Source organism: Echiichthys vipera (assembly GCF_963691815.1).
Source record: "Echiichthys vipera genome assembly, chromosome: 16".
Lineage (NCBI taxonomy): Eukaryota > Metazoa > Chordata > Actinopteri > Perciformes > Trachinidae > Echiichthys > Echiichthys vipera.
In genome coordinates, this window is record NC_139841.1 from 24,861,500 (window position 1) to 24,884,152 (window position 22,653).

Sequence of the window (22,653 nt, forward strand, 5' to 3'; positions counted from 1 at the left end):
AAGATTGAGTGGCAGTCTCACCTTGACCTCCTGTGATTCTGCATGCCAGTGTTGCACTCTGGGTTCCCATTAGGGAGCTCATCTGGGACAATCAAAACAATATCCATTTGAGTTGTTGCGATCATCACAGGCTTCCATTTTCCTGGAGCTAGCCCACTGCCACATTTAATCACGATCGCTTATAGATATGCTCAGCCTCCTCACACCATTTCTCATCAAATCCATTCAGCAGATAAACTAGTTCCATCCCTGATAACGCGATAGTCACACAAAGCCAAATACACTTTGCCTCCTGCATGGCTGTAAACTTCTTTAACTCTGTCGTGGCTGCCCTCCTTTGATTTGTTGTTTCAAAACTCTGGATTAGGTGTAATCTCTGATCAACTAGGGTTTACAGGCTTACATGGCATGATTCATGCCTGATATCAGACAGAATTTTAACTTTATACATTCAGATCCAATTGCCTCCACTCTGATTTATTGCTGTGGAGGAGGCGGACTGTATTTTTCCAATCACCAGACACCAACGTATCAACCTTAAGGCCTTTGCACTCCAAGTCAGAATTTGTCGCACTTAATAAATACAACCTGCATTTTTCAGATCCCTCTAAAGTTATTTGACCACTCAGATCTACTCAGATCTACGGGATAAGCAGATATCATCCTCCAGACCGTCTGACAAACGTATTGATTAACTTTGTCTCCCAGCACAAAGCACTTTACTACGAAGAGATGCAGAATTTAAAGTATCATCACTCTGATAATAACTGGTCAGATCGTAATGTTCAGGTTGATGATGATGATGATGATGATGATGGGGATGAAATAGAATGAGAACAACAAAGACAGAAAGGGAGAGTGTGACTGTGTATGGATGGGGCGGAGGGGAAGGGTAGTTCAGCCCTGTCAGGTAGCCACGGTGCCAAATGCAAGGCACAGGCAGAGAGTGGAGACAACCCAGTTCCTCCAGCAGAGAGAGAAAAAATATAGAAAGTATAATAATAAAACGCATCGGATTCAGTGTGCAAGTGTTTTTTTTTTCGGATGAAGGATTTAAAAAATGTGTATGAAAAATATGCATTTAATGTGTAAATATCTTTAACATCACACAAAGGGTGCAGATTTCCTTTCAACATTAGGGGGGGGGGGGGCAGTGGTGTCTGGGGTCCCCTCACACCTTAATTTCCTGCATTCAGTCAGATTTAATTCACTAATCTATGGTGGCAATGTGTAATTTAAGGGAAACCAGTTGAAATAATACGACTCGAAGCATCCTATTCTATTCTGACTTATTTCTCAGAATCACAGATTACTTTATATATATTTGTAACCGTGGATTTAATGTTCAGACTAAAATTTGGCCTTTTCGTTATTATTCTCGCTCTAATTCACAGCTGTGTTTGTAGTTTTTGCCGTGTTTTCCTCATGTATCAAAGCGGATTGCTTCACATTGCTTCTCTCTCTTTCAGTGTCATGGCAGAGGTAAGCTTTTGAGGCTGCATTCTACCTCCTGCTTTACCCAAGGCATTGTTGTGTCTATGAGTTGCGTTGCAGCGGTTCTTCAAAGTAAAAGTCCTCTGGCACCTTCATGTTTTTATTTATGGGGACAGATGTACATGCTCTACATATTGAGGTGAATGTGGGGAAGAGTGGACTGAACCAAGTAAAAGCAAACCACCGATGTCTGGTGATATTGAGACAGTTTGACAGATGGCGTTAGTCCCACCCGCTGTGCTGATCAACTAATCGTTAATCCCCCACCCGACCCCCCACGGCACTCATTGGATCAATTGCTTTTTCAACTGACAAACTGCTGTTTCATGTCAATGCTGCAGACGAAACGGTCAACTCAGTGGAGTGGACAGATTCAAAGGTCTGGACCAAGGCAACATTATTCAAACATTGCTTGTTCATTGATTTATTCAGGAGAAGAGCACATATATCTCTACTCCAGCAGCATCCTGCTTCACATGCATACGGCTACACACACGTGTGGGGGTCGTCCTGGGAGAGAGGTGGTGGTTTTGACTGAGGGGTTGAGGCTCCGGGCTGTCAAGGTCTTTTAATTGCGGCTTTATTGCCTCTGATGGTGGGCTCCAGCAGCCAGTTTATAGTGGTCTTAACCTGTTAATTAAAGTCCAATAGGATTTCTAATGAGGGGAGAGATCGCCTTCTGTCTGAGGCTGTGCAGTAGACATTATTCTCATGATATCCATATTGACAGCTGATTGCACAACCTCACCTCCTTATGGCGGCTTTAAGCTATCTTTTCTCAGCATTCTCTTCTTTAAACCCTATATTGTTGCTGATATAGCAAACCTTTACAATGCATAGGAAGCTTGCAATACCTAAGACACTGAGAAATGAATGTGCCTTCTGTTTTTTTTTTGTTTGTCATGAGTATTTGTACGGTGTGCCCAAATAATCAGATTACGTAAGGCGGAATCTGGGACACTGTGTGCAGGAGGATGTGCCACAAGGTGCTGAGCATGCCTTGCTCACTTGCTCATTTGCTGGGTTATTTGAACTGAAGCATCATTTGTGTGACAACAACAGAGAGATTATGCTGACAACCCTTGCCGTGTCCATCTAAGCTTGACAAATGAGGGTATTCAGCCTTAAAATATCTCAATTCTTGTTGTTTTCCTGCTTTTTCTGTTTCTTTAAAGATTCATTAGGAATCCTTGATATACGGTACACTGGGACCCATGTCATTAAGAAGTAAAGTGTTGAACTGTTCGTTAGTAATGCATTGCACAGTGAAGCGAGGACTTTCACCCGCTTCGCTTGGCAGAAATCATATATATCCTTCTGCCACTGGATGAGCTTGTTAGATGGCAACAGACTATCTGATTTGAATATAACCTTTACCTCAACTTTGTTCCTTTGTTTATTATTCATGTTATCTTGATCACATTCCATTTGCTGCAGAGCTTTTTGGCGGGATCACATATTCACCATCCACTCAGATTGCATTACTGGGGCAGTTAAAAGTAACGTTTGAAGACCTCCACTGGGACATAAAATGCAGGGCAGACTGGGCTCCGACGTGGTGCTTTGAACCACCGGACCCTTCTCACTAAAGAACAAAAATCAGATGAGGTGAGAGAATAGTGCATGCTGAGAGAAGAGCAGGATAAAGTTACTCGCTGTCTTGCATTTTTCAGGGGCCATTAGAGATCTTTCCCTTTTGATATATGCAAGGATGCTTGGAGACACAGAAAAGCACTGTACAGGTGTTTGATTGTCATGAATTTTATATGTCAAGGGACCACTGACTGCTTTCCGTATGGGCTTTTGGCCAACCTCCATTTCCTTCAGCTCTAGAGCCATAGTTCAATTGACTATTTCATCCTTTATTTGTCAATTTTACCATATATTTAAGAATAATATCATGAGTAAGTAATTACTGGGTAGTAGAGAACTGTGTGGACCATCTATTCTGCCGAGATTTCCTAATTCTCCAGAGGGGAAAGGAAAGGAAAGGGAAGCTGAATGAGTCAGTCTGATATTGGTGGAAGTTAACACCTTCTTGTATAGTAGAAAGAGTGTTTTCAAATGATAGATAAGCCTTTGAAAATGTTCAGGGCTTTCATGAAGCCTTAAAGCTGAACTTGAATCCTCAGATAGCTCTTAATCTCTCCTGTAAAGCTGGAAGTCAAACTGTGGAATAGAATATGCTGCAATCAAGAGCGTCACAGGTTGAAGAACTATATATATTCTCATACCGCACAATTCACATCGGATAATGCTTTGACTTCTAGTTGGAGAGTTGTAAACGCAGTGCTCTTGCTCCCAGAATCTTTCATTGACAGTCCACACAGGTGGAATTGGCAAAAATAAGATAACGAATTCAATACTTTAGAAGTGATTTAGCATTGCACTTCTTTAAAGTTGGGAGACTTGTGAGGGATTTAAGAAATCTAAGCAGATAGACAAGGCTGAGCTTTTCTGACTTGTACTTCCCAGAATTGGTCAAGCGTTATCTTTACAATTCCAATCATGTGTTTCATTACACTCCCTGTCTGGTAAATGCTTGTGTCTTTCAAACTTAACACCCTCATTTGTACCGCCAAGCTTTAAAGTCTCCAAGACTGAGCTGAGATAACCCTGGTGGTATCACGGTGGGTTCTTTTTTAGTTATCTCAACAATGATTGGATGGATTGGCTTTCAAAATGTTGTGAAGACATTCATGGTCCACAGAGGATGAAGCAAATTGACTTTGGTGGGCCCTGACATTTCAATTCATGATATTTGAAGTTTTTTAATGAAATTTCTCAACTGTTGGAAAGATAATCCACTGCCATCATCAGGTCAAGCTTTACATTTTCGAGGGCTGCCCCCAAATACTCGACCAAGCACTGGTCGACCAAAAATCATTAGCAGACCAAAATTTCATTAGTCCATTGGTTGAAGGAACATATATATACCGATACTAATCCCTCCAAATGACGACCACTCGTCGACCAAGAAAATCATTGGTCGGGGGCAGCCCTAACATTTTCCCGCTAATTTGTTTCATGACCAAATACCTGCAGAACAAAAGGCATTCTAATCAGCCTCAGCTTTACTTTGTGTTTAGTGCCAATTAGCAAATGTTAGCATGCTAACACACAAAACCAAGAGGGTGAACTTTGTAAACCTTATACCTGCTAAACAGTTATAAGGTTAGCATTAGTGCACCTGTATTCACAAACACAGTGGCATCATCATTAGGGCTAATCCAGATCTTCAAGAGTGCCCCTTTAACACAATACATATGAACATAGTGGTCTGGAGAAAAGCCAGCTGCAAAAGCAGGTGTACCCTTTAAAGCTTCTACTTCACATCCTGCATGTATGATGCAGCAAAAATACTAGGCAGAAGGCTAATATAGCTTAATGATAGTGAGTAATATTTAGAGCCAGACCGATATCGCTCGGCTGATATTATCAGCCAATATTGGGCTCGCAGACATTCCGATCATTCATCGGTGCTATCTCTATCGGTCTCACATCAAGCCTTCACAGATTTTAAAATGAGGTCATCTGCTCCAGGAAAAGCACACAGGGCATGCCCATGAAGTAGAGTGTCAAACAGCTCTGGCAGAACGTGCTACATCCGAATGGCAGACAAAGTTCTAGTATTGGTTTGCTTGTGTTGTTCATTGCTCCCTACTTTAGTATCACACTCCTCCTGCAACATGTCCGGTTGGGTAGTGTTTGGTTTATAAAGCGTTATTTGTGATTTCTGTCGGTAGAAAATCCCACTGTACACTCAGTTGCCATCAGTCCTCAGCAACTGTACAGAGATGGACTAACTGACTGGAGAACAGGAAGTGCTGACCAATCAGAGCAGACTGGGATTTTCGGGAGGGGGGCTCAGACAGAGGGTGAAGCAGCCATAAGCATTATGAGAAAAATAAAGTGTTTTTTGAACATTAAAGCGTCTAACACGTGTTCTAATAAAAACACAGAATACATGTATGAACCTGAAAAAGAGTATAATTGGTGCCCTTTAAGAAAGCAGCCTTTTGAGTACCTTTGCAAAGTCATATCGGGGCAACAATTGGTGCACAGTCCGCATTGAAAAGGTCTAGTTTCATTCCAGTTCATAAATTAACTTTATCAGCCGCCAATGTCGGTAATAGGTGAATCTTCCCCATCTAAATAGGTATCCATCTCTAAAATCCCATAGCTGCCTGGCACTAGTAATAATGCATTTTTCATGCAGTCCTGCTGTATTAAGAGTGCAACCCATTTCCATTTTAAATACCTTTTCTGTTGCACAAATACATTTTGAAATAAATTTTAAAGTTTTCTTTAAATTAATCAATACTATATATAAGGTTAAGGTGTAATAGACACGTTTCTTCATTTGTAAGATAATATCAACGCCAGTGCATCGAAGAAATCTGAATGGTTTTGTCCAAAGGCTGCTGAGTCACAGTGGCGGACTCTACTGATCTGCAACAACATATATCAGCAGCTTGTGTTGCTGGTAAACAGCCGAATCCTGTGCCTTCTTTGTTATTTACGGGCAGCTTTTACCAATACCGCCATCTGTGTCAACAGCCATTTGTGCTGGCGTTAAAGCAATCGCCATCAAACTTCAGGCGAAAAACCTTCTAGAGAATATGCCGTTTTGTTGTGCTGCTATACCCACAGTGCAATTTGAGCATTCTCTAAAAACTAAACCCATGACGAGAAGAAAAAAAAGAAACCTCCTGGAAATCAGCCTCCATAATCAACCTTATATAAAAAATGACAGATGATTAATGATATTAATACAGACGCTGTGTGCTGAGTCATTTGCAGGATATTAACTTTTTTATTGAATCTCATTTTCACCCTGCCAAACATTTTAATAAGATGACAAAACAGCATTGTGTAAGATAAAGTTTGATGCTCCGAACCTTTTCTCACATGTGGCCACACGGCAGTAATTTATTCATAAATTCCTTCAATAATGGAGTCCCACTCTTATTTGCGGTCTGTGTTAAAGCTCTCAAGGAGAAGTGGGAGGAAGAAAATGTGAGAAAAAAGCACAAGAGAGGATTGTTTTCTGGGGTTTTACTTATTTATTGAGCCTCCTTAAAAAGAACACTCACATTAGAGTGAGCTGTCAGGTTGCCAGTGTGATCGCAGCCCAGATTGTATATGCCACACAATGCCTTTAATTATGTCGCTGTCTCTTCACTGTCAGAAAAGACAAAATAGATCAAAGGCTATATGAGAAAGAGTAAGTAAGCAATTATCTTCTTTTGTCTATCACTGTCAGTCAACGGAGGCTTGCTCTCTAAACGACACCAGAGGAAAGCCAGGGATTGAACGATGGTAGATGGGGTAATAACGGCGCTGCGCATAACGTGTTAATAAAGGCACTCCATATCTGCATCATACTCAAAAGGGACTTAACCGCTCATGCGATAAGGACAAACTGAGTGCAAAAAATCAAATCTAGTAGTCTGGAGGCGCCCAGATATAACACCCGCTCTCCTCCAGAGGTGCAGATGATTTGACTGATTTGAGTGGTGGGCTGAAGATTACTAAGGTAATTTATTCATTCATTCATCTTCAACCGCTTGTACCTGTTGGGGTCGCGGGGGGCTGGAGCCGATCCCAGCTGACATCGGGTGTGAGGCGGGGTACACCCTGGACAGGACGCCAGTCTATCACAGGACACATAGAGACGAACAGAGACAGACAACCATTCACACCTACGGGCAATTTAGAGTCATCAATTAACCTCATAGTTTACCATTTGAAGGAAACTTTGGCACCACTTGTCAAGGCCCTGGGTAGCCCAGCACGGAAAACTGTTTTTGCTATAGTCACTGTTTTAACCACTGGGGATATATGGTTAGCATTGTTAGTTAAAATAAAATATGGGACACATGGGATATGGACAGGACATGAGCTGCGGTCTCCTGGGTGAAGGTTTGGTGTTTGTTTGCCCCGTCCACCTCCCCGACCTCCTCCGTACACAAACTGTGTCACTCTTAATCCTGGAGCACTTGCTCTGAGCATCCAATATTGCTGCAGATGGGTTTACTTTACTTTACTTTACTTTACTTTACTTTGCTTTGCTTTGCTCAAGGGCGCCTTGTGCATCAGTATCAAATATGGGCTGTGACAAAACGGTGGTATTTGATGCCCTGGGAATGAGAATAGGCTGGTAGTCTGTAAATGAAAGTCTCAGAGATGTTAAGACAGACACCCAATCCAGATTTGTAACAGTGCTCAGAACTGAAGGATTATTACTTAAAGATTTCAATCCTGGTTGATTTGGTGACACTTTGTTTCGGTGGTTATGTCGTTGTAATGTGTCTGGTTTATTCCAACATGCCATGAGTAATCTGGATCTGATTTTATGCTGTGCACGGCACACTTCATTTCCCCACACAACAGCAGACTGCAGAAAAATAAGTTGGTTAGCTTCCTGAGAAGTTGGAGGTGTGCAGCCTGTCATCTGCAACTTTTCATCTGACAGCTCACTTTAGCTGCTGCTTCTTGTTCCACCACTCCCTGGAATATTTAAAAACTGATCTGCTGTCGAAAAATGCAGAAAGTGTCATGTTTCGTAGATGTGTTTTGATGAACAATAGCAGTCAGCACCGACTTCTGTGAAAAAAAACATGTGATTTTCACAATAAAAGCCATACCATGCTTCACCAGTTGAATGTTATTTTTTAATGTAAACCAGCAGTAGTAGGAAATGTAACTTAAAGGTGCTATATACGAAATTGAAAGTCAGGGCGAGGATACAAAAAAGCAGAGGCTAGCAGTGCTAACAATGGCAGCAGTGCTGAAAACGACACAAACAATAATGCTGTCACATTAGTCATTAGTATATGCATCGTTTCCTGTGAATATGAATTCTGTGCGGAAATGGGGTCTTCTCCACTTACACACGTGGATCTAGAGAGGTTCATTACAGAATGTAAATACATTCACTGGCTATTGCTAACCATAAATTGTGTCAAGTGGGATTTGATTTCATGAAAATTTCAAGGATTATTACTGACTAATCAGCATATTCTGCTCAGGGTCTGGAAAATATATACCTACAAATATCACTCTATGAGTATCAGTGACATTTAAAGCACTAAAACAATGATGCATTTGTATTGTTTGATAAATACAGTATAGCTTAAGCAGAGGGAAAACATTTAAGGCCAACGAAATATAGAAGTAAACTGTCACGTTATCTATCTGTCTCAATTTAAATTGGTACTGTCCATCATGGAGGTCCATTCATTATGAGTTATGTCACAAGTTTGAGTGGATTTTCTAGGATTATCCCTGCTCTCTGGACTTGTATACATGACTCTAAAGCTTATTTATCATATTTTTGGTTTATACTCACACTCGTTTCTTTGGCGCAGGAAAAAGTGAATCTGTTGACATACTGGATATGAAACGACTGTGCAAATGTACGCAGCATTTATTTAGATGAGTTTTGTTTCTCCCACTAATATTAGTGTGAGCAAATCCGTACTGAGAAGTGGTTTATGGGACAGAAATTGGAGAGTTTTTTTTTTCAGTTTGACATCCAGGTAACCCACTTTTGCTTCAGCGTGTTTACTCTTTGATTATCGGGAGAGCTGAGGAAAGCACTATCTCCCGCCTGCCAAAACCCAGGCTGGCGTGCTGTCACAACACCGATGAAGACATATATTCCACCTGGGTGTTTGTAGGTGACACACATTCACACAGACTCATGCACACAAACTCTACACACATGCTCTGATTTGTGCACACGTACTTTCTCCCTAAAAAAAAAAAAGAAATGGTAGTTTGTTTTGATAACAAAATGTATTCTGGTGGTGCTTTTATAAAAATGCATAACTGTGAAACCTACAGTATTTGCTGTTTGCTTTAGTATTTCCTGCATTTTTAGACACACTGAATACATCCGTATCAATCCAGCAAATGGTGACAGCGCATTGTTCACAGGGTAAACAACTGTGTTATTATTGCACCAGCCCTACTCAAAATCATATTTACTACGGCATCCCTGTAGACGAATGGTTATGACACATACCATATAGATTTGTTTGCATCTTTACAACAAGAAGCCCCATCCTTTATCTCTGATTGATGTCAATCAATAAGTTGTATTTTGTATCTGAAAAAAGTGTTTTAGTCTCCATCTCACCATTCTCTGCATATGGCCTCAACAACCTCCTCAATGTGCCCAAAACCATTTTTGCACAGAATCTTGTGGCATTGCTATTAATAGACCCTAAAATACAGTATAACAAAAAAGTATTTCATAAGGAGAGAAACTTAACAGAGACTTTATTACTTTTCCTTATATACCTACTGTTTATACACTCAGAAACACTGACTGTACCCCTCCTCACAGATCTACAGGATGGGGAAGTGTATGAGTAGTGCCTTATCCTTTATTTTCCACCATCCAGGTGTCCTTAAACTAGACTCCTAACCCCCCGCTGTTCCACCGGGGCTGCTGTCCAACAGATAAGAGCTCGGCCGTACTGAGCAGCTCCCGTGTGAGTGAGAAGCAGGTTTTTGCTGATAAAGAGAAACAACCACAGTTTTTCCTGCAACACATTTTCCCCTACATGAAGGAAAAGTGAGGCTGAAATAATTTGATCGTCAGAGAGTGAAAACAGTTGATCAGAGCAAAGACTCATAATTTGTCCTTGTTTGGATTGGACAACATCTGGCTTGTGTGTAATGAAAATTGTCTTTGCCTGGGAATGTTTCAGTTGTGGCCAATCTCTCTGTCTGTGTGTGTGTGTGTGTGTGTGTGCGTGTGTGCATGTGTGTGTTTGTCCGCCCTGAGATGACAGATGAGAGGTTTGCATCAATATTTGAACAAAGCATCTCTTTCAGTTGAGGCCATGCTGTTTAAAAAAGTCGGAAAGGCAGAGCAGGAAAATATTGCTTGTGTGACGCCCGTTGCAAATAAATTTGCATTCCAACAGTGTGACAGTGTGAGACTTGCCTGGGGACAGGGAGGAGAAGAACCTGGAAGAAAACGGGGATGTGATTTTTAATCTGGCTTTGTGTGGCTATCACCTTTATTTTAATCCTTTAGTCGTGTAAGATAACATGGAAACCTAGCTGCACTTCCACTGAACACTTGAGTCTGTGTGCATCCAGCTGGTGTGTATTACGCATACAGTAGTTGCTAAGCAGTTCATTACCTGTCAGCTTGCTCCAGCCTTAGGTTGTTGTGTTTTGATGTGTTGAATAGTGGGTGTCTGCAAAACACTGAACGCAATCAGGCTTTCACGTGTTGTTACCACCTCCCTCGCCTCATTTGCTGTTGTTCTGGAAGATCAAGAAATCCCATCTTTGCCAGTCTATCTTTCCCCTGTGTCGAATCTGTCATTCAGAAATTTCTGCAGGCAGAGAGGAAGTGGGGTATGGCGGGGCTGCGCATCGCAAAGGTTATGATCCTTCTGTGGGCAAAAGTTGTCTGAGAACCAAAAAATGAAGTGCCTTTCTTTTTGGAGTCGGGTTTATAGGCATTTCCTGAAAATGCTGCTATTTTTTTTTTTTTTTTGTCTTCCTGCCGTGCACTCGGTTGAGCTGAACAGATGCTCCCCCAGTGCTTCTCACTATCTTCAACACCCACCTATCATCTGCTTCACCAATCTCCCTCCACCCCCATCTCCTCTGCTAGCTTCACCTCTGATCCTCAATCTCGACCATCCATCTGCTGCGCGGATCTGCGTCAATACTTCCTATGAAGACACCTCACTCTGGGCATATATAATTAATGCAGCACTGACCATTGCCAGGCTGTATTTATTCATGCGTTTACACAGACGCATTAGCCCGAAAGTCTGTGTTTACACAAACGCGACAACACATAGCAGCAAAAAAACCTGCAAAATATGTCCTGTGTTCACCAACTAAGCACCTTGTTTTTCAAACCTGTTACTGAAATGTCAACATGGTGAAGTAATTAACTAACAATTATGCCGGTGGCTCTTAATTAACAAACCAAGAATTAATTAGATTTATTTGTTAATTCATGGCAAAGCAGCTGCTTCCTGCCTATTAATACTGAACGCTGCTGAGTGAGGTAAGACAGTTACTGAGAACTTTTCCGTGCTTCTCTGTTTCCTTGAACATCTCAGGCCAATTTAAATATGATGCACAATATCTGTTAGATATTATTTTAAAACGGCACAATTTCTAGGATATTAAACCCCGGTCAGTGTTTCATATGTAAGAGTAATTCTGAAAATGAGAAATGTTTTGGGCTTCAAGCCACTCATTATTGGATAACACATGAAGGCAGTGTTGCATTTTATTAAAGCCATATATATTCTCTCCCACTCTTGGTGTTTCTTTCTTTCTTTCTTTCTTTCTGCCGTGCTTACACACACACACTGTCTCTGTGTCCATGCTGGTAATTCACGTACAGTATTAGAAGATTCATTTGTGACTCACGACTGTAAGATGTTTGAGATCCGAGAACAAATCTGTTTGTGCCGTTTTGAGAGTGGGTATTTGAATTCAATATGCTTGGATGAGCACTATTCACGAAGAGCAACTGCAAAGGAAAAAGGGGACACAAATAAGTAAACTTGCATTAAAAACCAGCGAAGTGTAGCAAGTGGCAGTGTTACTGAAGCTACAAGTGCAAGGTCATTTATAACCATTAGAACTCTGTCAGAGTGAAGCAAACGTTTTTGTTGTGAAGGTATCATCAACACAAATGGTTTAGAGCAGGCTGGACTCTGCAGGGAGGAATTACTATTGTAAACAACAGTCACTTGCTATGTGTGGATGCAACAGAAGTTTCCTTTACACAGTCAGAAATTGCTATTTACCGAGACACTTCAAATAATGGAAATGAATCCTAAAATGGTGTCAAATCTCAATTGTAACTCCACTACAACAACCCATTTTAATGATGTTGAAGCATGATAACCCTGTAAGTGGAGTGACACAAAGCTGTCTGACCCATATTAACCCAGGACTAATTGTTTTGTACAACCTGTCAAAAGGACAGTCAGATTGAGTTTGTGTTCAGTAGCCCATGCATGGCGTGTTAAAGAGGTATTAACAATTACTTATTGTAAAGCGCAGCAGAAGCAGGAGGTTCAAGATCAGCCTCTCTTAAACAAAAAGGATCCTCCCTGCAATCAGTTCTGCAGGTGCAGGAAGTCTTTGTGCAGGATGTGGTGTCCAGCTTGGTGCTGACTTCAAGAGCTCGTTATCAAATACGGTACACAAGATACTGTTTATCTGCTGTCTACACCAACACTGGGTGTATGTGATGCTCTTTACTGTTTGTTGTCTTGGGAGATCCATCAGTATTTCCTTGTTTTTGTAGCACTAGTGCAGTGCCCTTTCCAAACGTGCCTGTTGGGAATGGGTCGATTGCTCTGCGTATTGCTGCTTGCAGCAATACAGCCAACAGCTAGCTGTTTGGTACCAGGTAACAAAAGCGGTCATTCCGCAAGTTACATCGCTGAGGCTGTGTCGGCTGTGTAACAGTTAGTAGGGATCCCCTCTCAATACACAATGCAGTGTGTAGATAACGCACTACTAATAGATATGTCCTGTAGATCCCAAGAGCTCGCATTCAACACTGCACGCACCTCTTTGGGTTCTCAGCAATACGCACAAGTGTGAAGTCGATCTGATGGTTGAATGACAGACAGACAGACAGACTCCTTTTAAGTTGGATTGTGATCCAGACATGGGTGATTGAATTACTGGCTGAACTTACTCAGTTGGCTTCAAGATTGGTTAGAAGGTCCATGTCATCTGAAAAAAATGTGATGCCATGGGGTTTGGTGGTTGCTACAGATCAAAAAGCAGCCCAAAGAGGGCACATGCCTGTCCACCAGTGTTTCTGAAGGATGGGATCAGATAAACTGGTGTTTAAACTGGAAACACGACAGCGGGTTGTGTGCCAGGATGCGAGGTGGCAGTGCGTTGAAAGTGGAGCAGAATTTGGCAAACATCAGCCTGGCTGCTGCCTTCAGTCTCTCCAAATCACGACGTGGGTGCTGGAGCAGGAGTCATCGTTCTCTGTTTGAAACAGCCTGTGCTCCCACCCCGACGCTTTACCAAATTAGTTCAGTCAGCTAGGGGCTCTTTCCCCCTCATTTCTTTTCGATTTCCATTTAAAGCTGAATGAAAACATTGAACTGACAGAAGAGACCACACTTACCCATTGCTTTTAATTTTGCATGAGGAGATGGAGCGTGCGCTGTACTTGAGGAAATTAAAACATTTTCCTTTAAGGTTGCATCACAGTAGACTCAGTATTAGCAGGCCGCGTGTGCATTTCCAGCACAAAAGTTTGTTTGTGTGTGAGACAGACAGAGAAGCAGGAAGAGAGAGAGAGAGAGAGGGTGTCTGATAGAGCCATCACTCAGCCCTTTGGCAGTGATATCTTGTTTTCCTCTCAAACTGGGCTAGATGTATCTCTGCCCCTTGTGCGTTATTGCCGGGCTGAGGCATTGGTTGTAGATCACTGTGAAAACTGTGAAGCACGGGGCAGAGCGGTCTCCTGAATGACAGCGGCGAAGCATATTGAGGAGAGATATTGGTCTTCGGCCTTTTCTGAGAACACGCAAATAAACTAATAACAGCCCAAACACATGATATAAATGAGAAACAGAAACCCCACAGCACCATCAATGCAATCCAATTCTGCAGCCTAAACATAAACATTATTGCATATGAATTCAGGACAGTGACGCCTTGGTGGAGCTTGCAGGAGGCGGGACATGACAGAGAATACACCACAGTCACGTAGCCGGTTCATAATTTGATCATAAACAACTGAGTCTCTTTCCGTTTTTTGAATGTGTTTCCAAATGTCTTATATTGTAAAGCTTAAAGCATCTTAAAGAACTGTAAGAAAGCGGCACAGGTACTCAGAACAAGATTAGTGACACTTCAAAAAGACAGGTCCCCCTCAAGGTTACACAGGGTGAAATTAAGGGACAGAACAATTTGCTGGAAGGGGTGAGCAGTGGTACACTTCTCCATATGTTGTAGTCCTGCCCAGTGGTACGGACATTCTGGTCAGCCATAAATGAGAATATCAAACCGATCCTTAAATTGGACAGCCCATTCTGTCCTGGCCTGTTTGTTCTTGCTGATCCTCTCCTCCCTCTAAAAGCCCTCCCTGCAGCGCAGGCAGGCTGGGTCCAGACATCCCTTATGTTGTGAAGACAGCTCATAGTTGCAGAATGGAAGGCGATCACCCCACCACCTGCCAAGGGGGTGGTTCTCTCAGCTGAAACCCATGAGGATCTCTCTCTTTTCGACTCACCAACAGGGGGAGAAATACTAAGTGGGGGAATTGCATCTTCTTTATTATAGGGGCCTGAGAACTCTGCATGAATGAAAGGATATTGGCTCAAATCCCTTAGAACAGGGGTAGGCAATTCCGGTCCTGGAGAGCCACTGTCCTGCATGTTTTAGGTTTCTCTCTGCTCTAACACACCTGATTCTAATGATTTGCTTGTTATCAAGCAGCGGATGCTTGTCACAGTTTGATTATTGTTAGACTCAGTGTGTTAGGGTAGGGAGAAACCTAAAACATGCAGGACAGTGTCTCTCTAGGACCGGAATTGCCCACCCCTGTCCTAGAACTGTCTAGAAAACCCGTTCATCTGCCAGCATTTTGTTGTCGTTTTCATGATAATCATTTTTTTTTATCCTAATTCTGCGAGCCGCATGATAGAAACTCCGTCTACATTCCCACTCTCTGTGAATTCTCAGCGCAATGAGCGTCTTTATTCACTCATGAGCTCAAATGGAGATTATGCTAGCTTTGTACCAGGGAGCCGGGAGGGGAAAGATGTTTGATGTTAGACCCAACTGATTGGGACATATAATACAGCCCTGTCTGGTAATGTCTAGATAATTTCAGGTTTTCAGTGCATGTGTGAAAGGGGCTTATTTGAGCCTCATCTCCCATGATAACAGCGTCATCTATCTCATTTCCAAGTATGTTCTTTCTACAAGGTGCAGAGCCGGAGGGGCATCCTATAGTTCTTGTTTTTGTTGCACTTTGTGATCTATTTTCAGCCTTTTCAAGAGCAAAGACAATGTTATGCTGGTGCCAGAGACCGTTAAGTGGTTGTGTTTCCCCCTAGAGTCACATGTCCCACCACCAGCCTCAGGTTAAATCACACCAGAGTGTCTTACCTTGTGTCTTGCCTAATCTGTCTGCTGCAATACTATCCTGTGGAAAGTGGACAAACAACTAACTCTGAAATAAAGCCTGTGATGCTTGGCCAAACCCCGCTCCTATTGATATTTGTTGCCGTGGCATTAAACTGCCATGTTGGTAAGCATTAGTATAATACCTGATCTATTAACAAATGAGTCATTGCTTGTAGGGCTGTGGCTTTGTTTGACAGCTGTGTGTCTGTGTATTCATGTTCCCATCTATCATAGTCTGGATGTGCACTAACGTCTGTGTTTTGCATCTCTCCAAACACAAACACACCGTGTCAATGCGCCGCGCACTAAACAAATTGGAGCACTCTGTACAAGAAAAGCTTGCCTGGGGCTAGTCATTTTGAAATTAAAAGCATGTCTTTTTGTTCAGCCTTGGTTCCAGGAATGAGGGAGAGAAAATGAACGTGTCACACATAAGGGAAGGCAACACTGAGCTAGTGCTGTGATTTTCACAGCCAGGGAATCACACAGTCTTTTATCTATTCCCCTCAATCAGGAGACATCCGGCAGGAAAGGTAGGAGGATTAGATTAGCCGGAGAAAGAAAGAGAGAGTGGGTTCTCTAATCCTGATGGGGTTTTTCAGAGGTACACCCATCACTGTGGAGCAAACATGCAGTGTGTAGTGGGGAGTCGGCATCGGGAGGGGCGAGCGCTGGACGGTTTGCCTCACTAAACCCTTCACACTTGCATGAAAGAGGTTCCAGCAAACTGGAGGATTAGTCAGAGTGTAATTACACTTGCGGGGCCTCAGAAGTAGCAAAACGTGCGCTGACTGGAACACACCTCAGACGTGCAGGGGAAGAAGGGAGTCATGCCTGTTAAATGTGTTGCCAGTGAGTTGTCGGTGAATTCTTCAACTAAATTAACTGTCTTCGGTGAACACCAACATCTGAGAGATCAAAGACGTCTTCATGGGACTACAGTAGACCTGCGTGATCCACATTGGGATGTCTCTATCTTGTTCGCTTTCAATGTTTACTCCAGTCATTTATATACTACTTTTTTTGTTCAGTCTCTGTTGAAAAGACATTTTGATCATGGTGCAGGGTTACACCTCTCCGTTACACAGTGGTTGTCAAAACATACTTATACTCATTGCTGTGGTAGGATTGCATTGCGATAAAAACTGCTACATATTTCAGGACTTGTCGGTTCCAGTTCTCCAGAGAGTCTGAAAACTCCCATAAAATCAGGATTTCTCAGCATCCAACAAAACTGTAATTCTACTGTTGCAATTTGTTACCACACAGCGAAGAAAAACATGACATATATTGAGCCAGCATTGCAGTCGAGATAACCCTTATACCCAATGCCTCACATTTCCCAGAGGGGCCCAAACACCTCAACCTTAAAGAAATAGAGATTTTTTTAACCCCTCGAAAACAATAACATTAAACCATACTGTACATTATTAAAAACGAAAGAAGTATTTTTTTTCCCCCATTAGAAACGTTTTGCTGGATTGCAAAATGAATGGTAGCCTAGCTTTCCGCTGCATTGTCCCTGTGTACTTAAAATATTAAACACCACGGCTCTCAGGAGGCTTTCGGTAAATTGTAATGATGTGGCAGAGAATGGACTGTGGGGACGGGGTGATGTTCTGTTGTCGTGTTATTTCTCAAGTTGCGCTCCAGAACAATTTGTTTGAGGCAGACGTCGCTGTAAGGAGTAATGGCTGCTAGTTGGGTCTGGCTGCAGGGGGAGAGCGAGAGAGTGAGGGATAGTGGAAGCTGGGCGAAACGGAGAGGGGGCTGGTTTTGAGGTATTTTTGTGTGGGTGGAAAACAACAACATTGCACTGCGGGGTTAGCTGACGGAAGATGGGGAGAATTCTGGGATGCTTTGAATCTGCCATCCTGCTGTCGATTAATAATTAACTTTGCAACTCCTTTTTGTTCAGTCAGAGTCTTATTTTATTCTCATTCTCTCCTTCAGGTCCCCGAGGTGAAGCCTTGCAGCATGGCCAGTCTGGAACATTGCCCCACTTCCTCGAAGAGCCGGTCGACGCTTACATCGTCAAGAGTAACCCCATCAAGCTCCGGTGTCAAGCTCGGCCCGCACTTCAAATCTTCTTCAAGTGCAACGGCGAATGGGTCCACCAGAGCCAGCACATGTCTCAGGAGCACACCGACATGGGGACAGGTACAGCAAACACTGATTAATCAGATACTTGGGTGTACAGACAGACGTTCAAGTCGCCACTTAAACTCTTACCGTCACACCTTCCTCCTGTCACTCTCAGGTATGAGGATAGCCTTCACATCTCTGATAGCAAAGACTGGAGTCTTAAGAATTAACTTTGCAAATAGGGCTTTATGGCAAAGCCTGCGGCTATGTCCAACCCTGCAAATACATTTCCCTCACTTCTTTAGTGTCTACTCTGTGCCACATTTGATTCAAACTGAAATGACAACTTTATAGACCATGAAAGGCACCTACTTGTTCAATTTTAGGGCTCCACTTTGAACTCCAAATGGTGTCTTTTACTGATGCAACTCGTTGAAATGCAGTTGTTGTTTTAACTTCAAATTCAAACCACAAAGAGAAATTTCCTTTTCTTCCTCTGAAGCCCTTGTTTTTTTTTTGTTGCATCATCTTACAATGGGTATTAAATATCTCATGAATGCACTTCACAGCAAGCTGACAAAACAAATATATATATATATATCAATCAATCAATCCTTTATTTGTTAGGGACAGTGCACATTAATGAACAACGATAACAACATATCACTGTAAAAGTGCCGGATTATAGCAAAGATGCTAATTTGCATCCGTGGTCCCTGCTAAAAAAAATAGAAAAAATACAATACTACTAAATAAATAAATAAAATACAATAGAAGAGCCAAGACACACCGCACAATACATGACACACTCAGGAGGACACCAGACCCACACAGGATAAGACAATGAAATAAAACGTCATGTGCGATATGACACAGTCGAGTCAGTGGTCGCACTTTTGATTTGATTTAAGCCACTTTTTGAGTTGACCCTTAAAAGAGGAATATGTGGGGCATTCCCTTATTGTGGAGGGAAGACTATTCCAGATCCCCCCCTACAACAGACGACACGTTCTTCCCAAATGCAGTGCGCCTGGGGGAGATCTCACAGTCTCCGCTAACACAAGCCCTGGTGCTCAGATCCTCCAGAGTCCTTTTCTTTATGAGTTCAGTCAGTGGTGGTGGAGCGAGACCATGGAGACTTTTATACACACATCACGCAAATCTGAATGTGCTGTGGCATTTGCATGAGAAGATGGAGCGTGTGCTGTACATAACGAGATAAAACCCAAAACGAGATAAAAGCCAAATTTAAAAAAAAAAATGAGTTTGAGCCACTTTGCTGTATACAGAACCTTTTCACTGCTTCATCAGTGTTTCATGCCAAATCTCTATATTTCCATGTTTAAAATGGTCTCAAGATGCAGTTCCTTTCCAAACCGCGATCAGCGCCAAACCTATGTTTAGCCTAAATGCGATACGTCCTCTCGACCAATCAGAATTCAGTGAGCGTTCTATGCGATCCAACATGGCGGCGCTCTGAAGCGGGAGGGTTTTTTGTTTTGTCCGTCCGTTCAACATGTTCAGACTGAGCCATGAACCATTTTGACAAGATACATTGATTATTAACCAAATGTGTGGGTCTAGGTAAAAAATGTAATTTTCCTGAAAACTATTAAAATGGATTTATAAAGTTTTGGAAAAGAGCTCCTCATATATATATAACTTTATTTTCTCCCCTATTATGTTCTTGTATTGTAATTGTATTGATTCTCAGGTAAACATTGTGAAAAGTTACTTGTTTTAATCTTAAGGGTTCAGTTGGGTTCAAAGCATCAGGATAATTTGGTCTGATTCATTTAAAATAGTCTTTTATTTATTATACATCCACGTGAGCAGAAAAAAACATATAAAAGTATTAACTACACTAATAATGAGGCCTGAATCTGCACTGAACGCCCGATGACCATCATTTAATTTGATTATAATTTGCTGAATCAGGTCAGGCTAAAGGCAAACATATTTACGAGCCCGCCCTAGCTGCTATTAGTGCGACAATGTTGATGTTTCGCTTAACACACAGCACCAATCAATGTCTCCTTCCAAAGTTAACAATGGACCTCTAAAGTTTTACTGCCTCTGGTTTTGGATTCATAGCGCGGCTCCCATCTGGCTCCTTATAACCATTCATATCTGTTTCCACTGGGACAGACAGGTGGAAGAAGAACTGCAGAAGGAGAGAGAGAGAGACGGAGCGAGAGAGAGAGAATAAAAATCTTCAAAATCAACCTGTGCTCGTATCTCATAAAGTAGAAAGATCCTTCCAGGTCACGATGTGTTCCCCATAGCACCAGCTTCTGGAAGTTCTTCCAACAAAGAGTGCATGTGTTAAATAAGGTACTGCATTAGTCTTTAAAGAAACCGTGGCTTTTTCTAAAAATGTAGAAGACCCACAAAAATATCTGTTGCTACCAAAGAGGAAGCATTTCCTGTTCATGAATGTGACTCAACACTTATCAGAATTGTTAGAGTTCTCAATTTTGTGTATGATATTCTGCGGGAGGCTTCCTGTCTATCAACACAGACAGGAAGCACTTGGAAAGTTTAATTTTAATGAAGCAGTTTGTGGAGAGACAGGTAGGAACTGCCTGCATAACCCCATCACGTTATCCTCCTGCTAATTTTAGACTTTATATATTTTTTACAATTGGACTGAATACATCGTCTCATCCTTATCAAACCTTATCAAAGTCATTTGCATCATAACAATGGATCAAATGACTATGTGTAAGTGAGTTCACCCTACTCTGCAGTTACACTCTACAGAGGTTTGGAGCATCTCCGAGCTCACTGGTTTTCCAGCCGTCTATTGTTTTGGTCCACTCTAACTGGTCCCATAGCATCCCATCCTGCCACTGTAGGCAGCTGATTTCAGCAGAAAAAACTACTTAAATCTACTGTGTGTCTTGTCTGCTGTTTGCATGGCGACTGTGGTGACTGTTGCTCAGTGGAAGAGTGGATCGTCCTCCATTCGAGAGATTGGCGGTTCGATCCCCACCTCCCCCGGTCCACATGTCGAAGTGTCCTCGGGCAAGACACTGAACCCAGAATTGCTCCCTGTGCTGCGCATGGGTGTGTAAATGTGGTGTGAATGGTTAGATTAGATGGTCTGTAGATGTCCACTGCCATCAGTGTGAATGGGTGAATGTGACAAACACTGTGAAAGCGCCTTGAGTAGTCAGAAGATTAGAAAGGCGCTATATAAGTACAAGTCCATTTGTCCAGTGCAGGGAAGGATCAGTGACAGGTAAAGAGCCAGGTACATTTTCTCAGGAGGTGGGGAAACCAAAAGCAGAGCTCTGAGGAGAGTCGGTATTGGACTTACATTCACTAGGTGTCCAGAAATGAATGATCAGTGCTCCTTATCTGCTGGATTTGTAAAAGGTGGATTAGTTGGAAGTTTTTTTCTGCATCCACAAATGCAGGGTTAAATTAAATCATAGTGCATTTAGCGTGACCACAACCCCTTACCCCTTACCCTAACCTTAGTCTGGATTACTGCCAGTGGTAACATGAAATTCTAGGCACGCCTCTGAGACTTCATCTCCCAGAGTTCCTTTGGAAAGGTATTACTGTCGACTGTGTGATGTCAGTAGATCTGCAGCTCTTACCTGCAGCGATGCGTCGTGAGGCCTTCACGTGCTCCACACTGACAGGGGGTCCGAAGAGAAAAGGGGAACGACGTAAAAAGCGACACTAACTTTTGACACTCGTATCGTATTTCTCAACAAAGCAGCAAACACAAGCGCTTTCATTAATGCGTCATATGATCACTCACTATTGTTTTAACTCACTCTTTGATAAATAAGAAACTTAACAAACATGAAAATCTTACGGACTACAACTTTAAAGAAATACAAACAAGCCAGGGCATTTTTTCCCCCTATCCCAGAATGATAAACCGGCATAGCCAGTCCATACTCCACCACTGTGGAGATAGATTCGGCTCTGCGCGACTACTTAAGCCTAGCAGTTCAAGTACAAGTTTTTGTTTGTCTCAGGTCACCAAAATGTTCGTATAATGTCTTTAATATTTCAGTCTGCACTCATGAACTGGCTCTCACTTAAAACCTAATGGAGCAATGTCAGGAATGCAGTGTGGAGCATTAGGTCGATAGTTTATAGGCAGATCTTTCAGTCGTTGGCTTGTGTTTAATGCTATCACAGTGCAGCGTTAGTTGTCAAACATTCTCGCCAGGGTTCAGTATTCATTATTGTTGTCCTGTCACCGATCATCACCGTGCATCACATCATAATCAGACACAGGATGAGGCGAATTAAAAATGGATGGAGAAGTTTAGTGCTTAACTATACAACAAGATAAACTGTAAAACTTACATGAAGCGGTCCTCTGGCATGACATGAGAAGATCCAGAAAGTGGTACAGCTACTTTTTTGGATGATACCTCTAATGTGGAAAACAAAATGTCCCCAACTGAATGCCAATATCAGTTGATTTTAACGAACACTAGACCTGGCCATCTTTTACAGCCCACACTTGGATGTGACTGCACACTCCCACAGCCTCCCTTTGAAAGCTCCAAATAGCTAACAAACACATTATCGTTGTGCACAGTGGAGATGTCCTTTCAAGCGAGGCAACGTTTTTTAAGGCACAAATGAGAGATTCCACATGCCTCCCATTCAATCTAACATTTAGATATACGGGAATGTAAAAATGATTTCTGCTTTCAGACGTCTCTCAATTTCACGTCGCTATGTTTTGTTCCGGTAAATTGTGATGGATTTTTGAAACTGAAATGGAAAAATGTAAGAACCAGTAGCAATGCTGGCCACCCGTTTAATGGCTCCGTGAAACAAGAATGATGCATAACTGTAGAAAACATTTTTGTGGGAATTTCAGAAATGTGTAAAAACCATAAATGATGTCTTTTAAAGCATGTTTGA

General features: G+C 42.2%; 1 protein-coding gene across 1 annotated transcript in view; it reads left to right on the forward strand.

The window, feature by feature from the left end:
- LOC310958480 (netrin receptor UNC5D-like) overlaps positions 1–22,653 on the forward strand; it is a gene marked incomplete at both ends in the record, with an annotated part of 192,546 nt that overhangs the window by 96,530 nt on the left and 73,363 nt on the right. Inside the window, one exon of the mRNA XM_083929444.1 lies at positions 17,617–17,823. Coding sequence (XP_083785570.1) covers positions 17,617–17,823 — 207 coding nt within the window. The remainder of the gene's footprint in view (positions 1–17,616; positions 17,824–22,653) is intronic.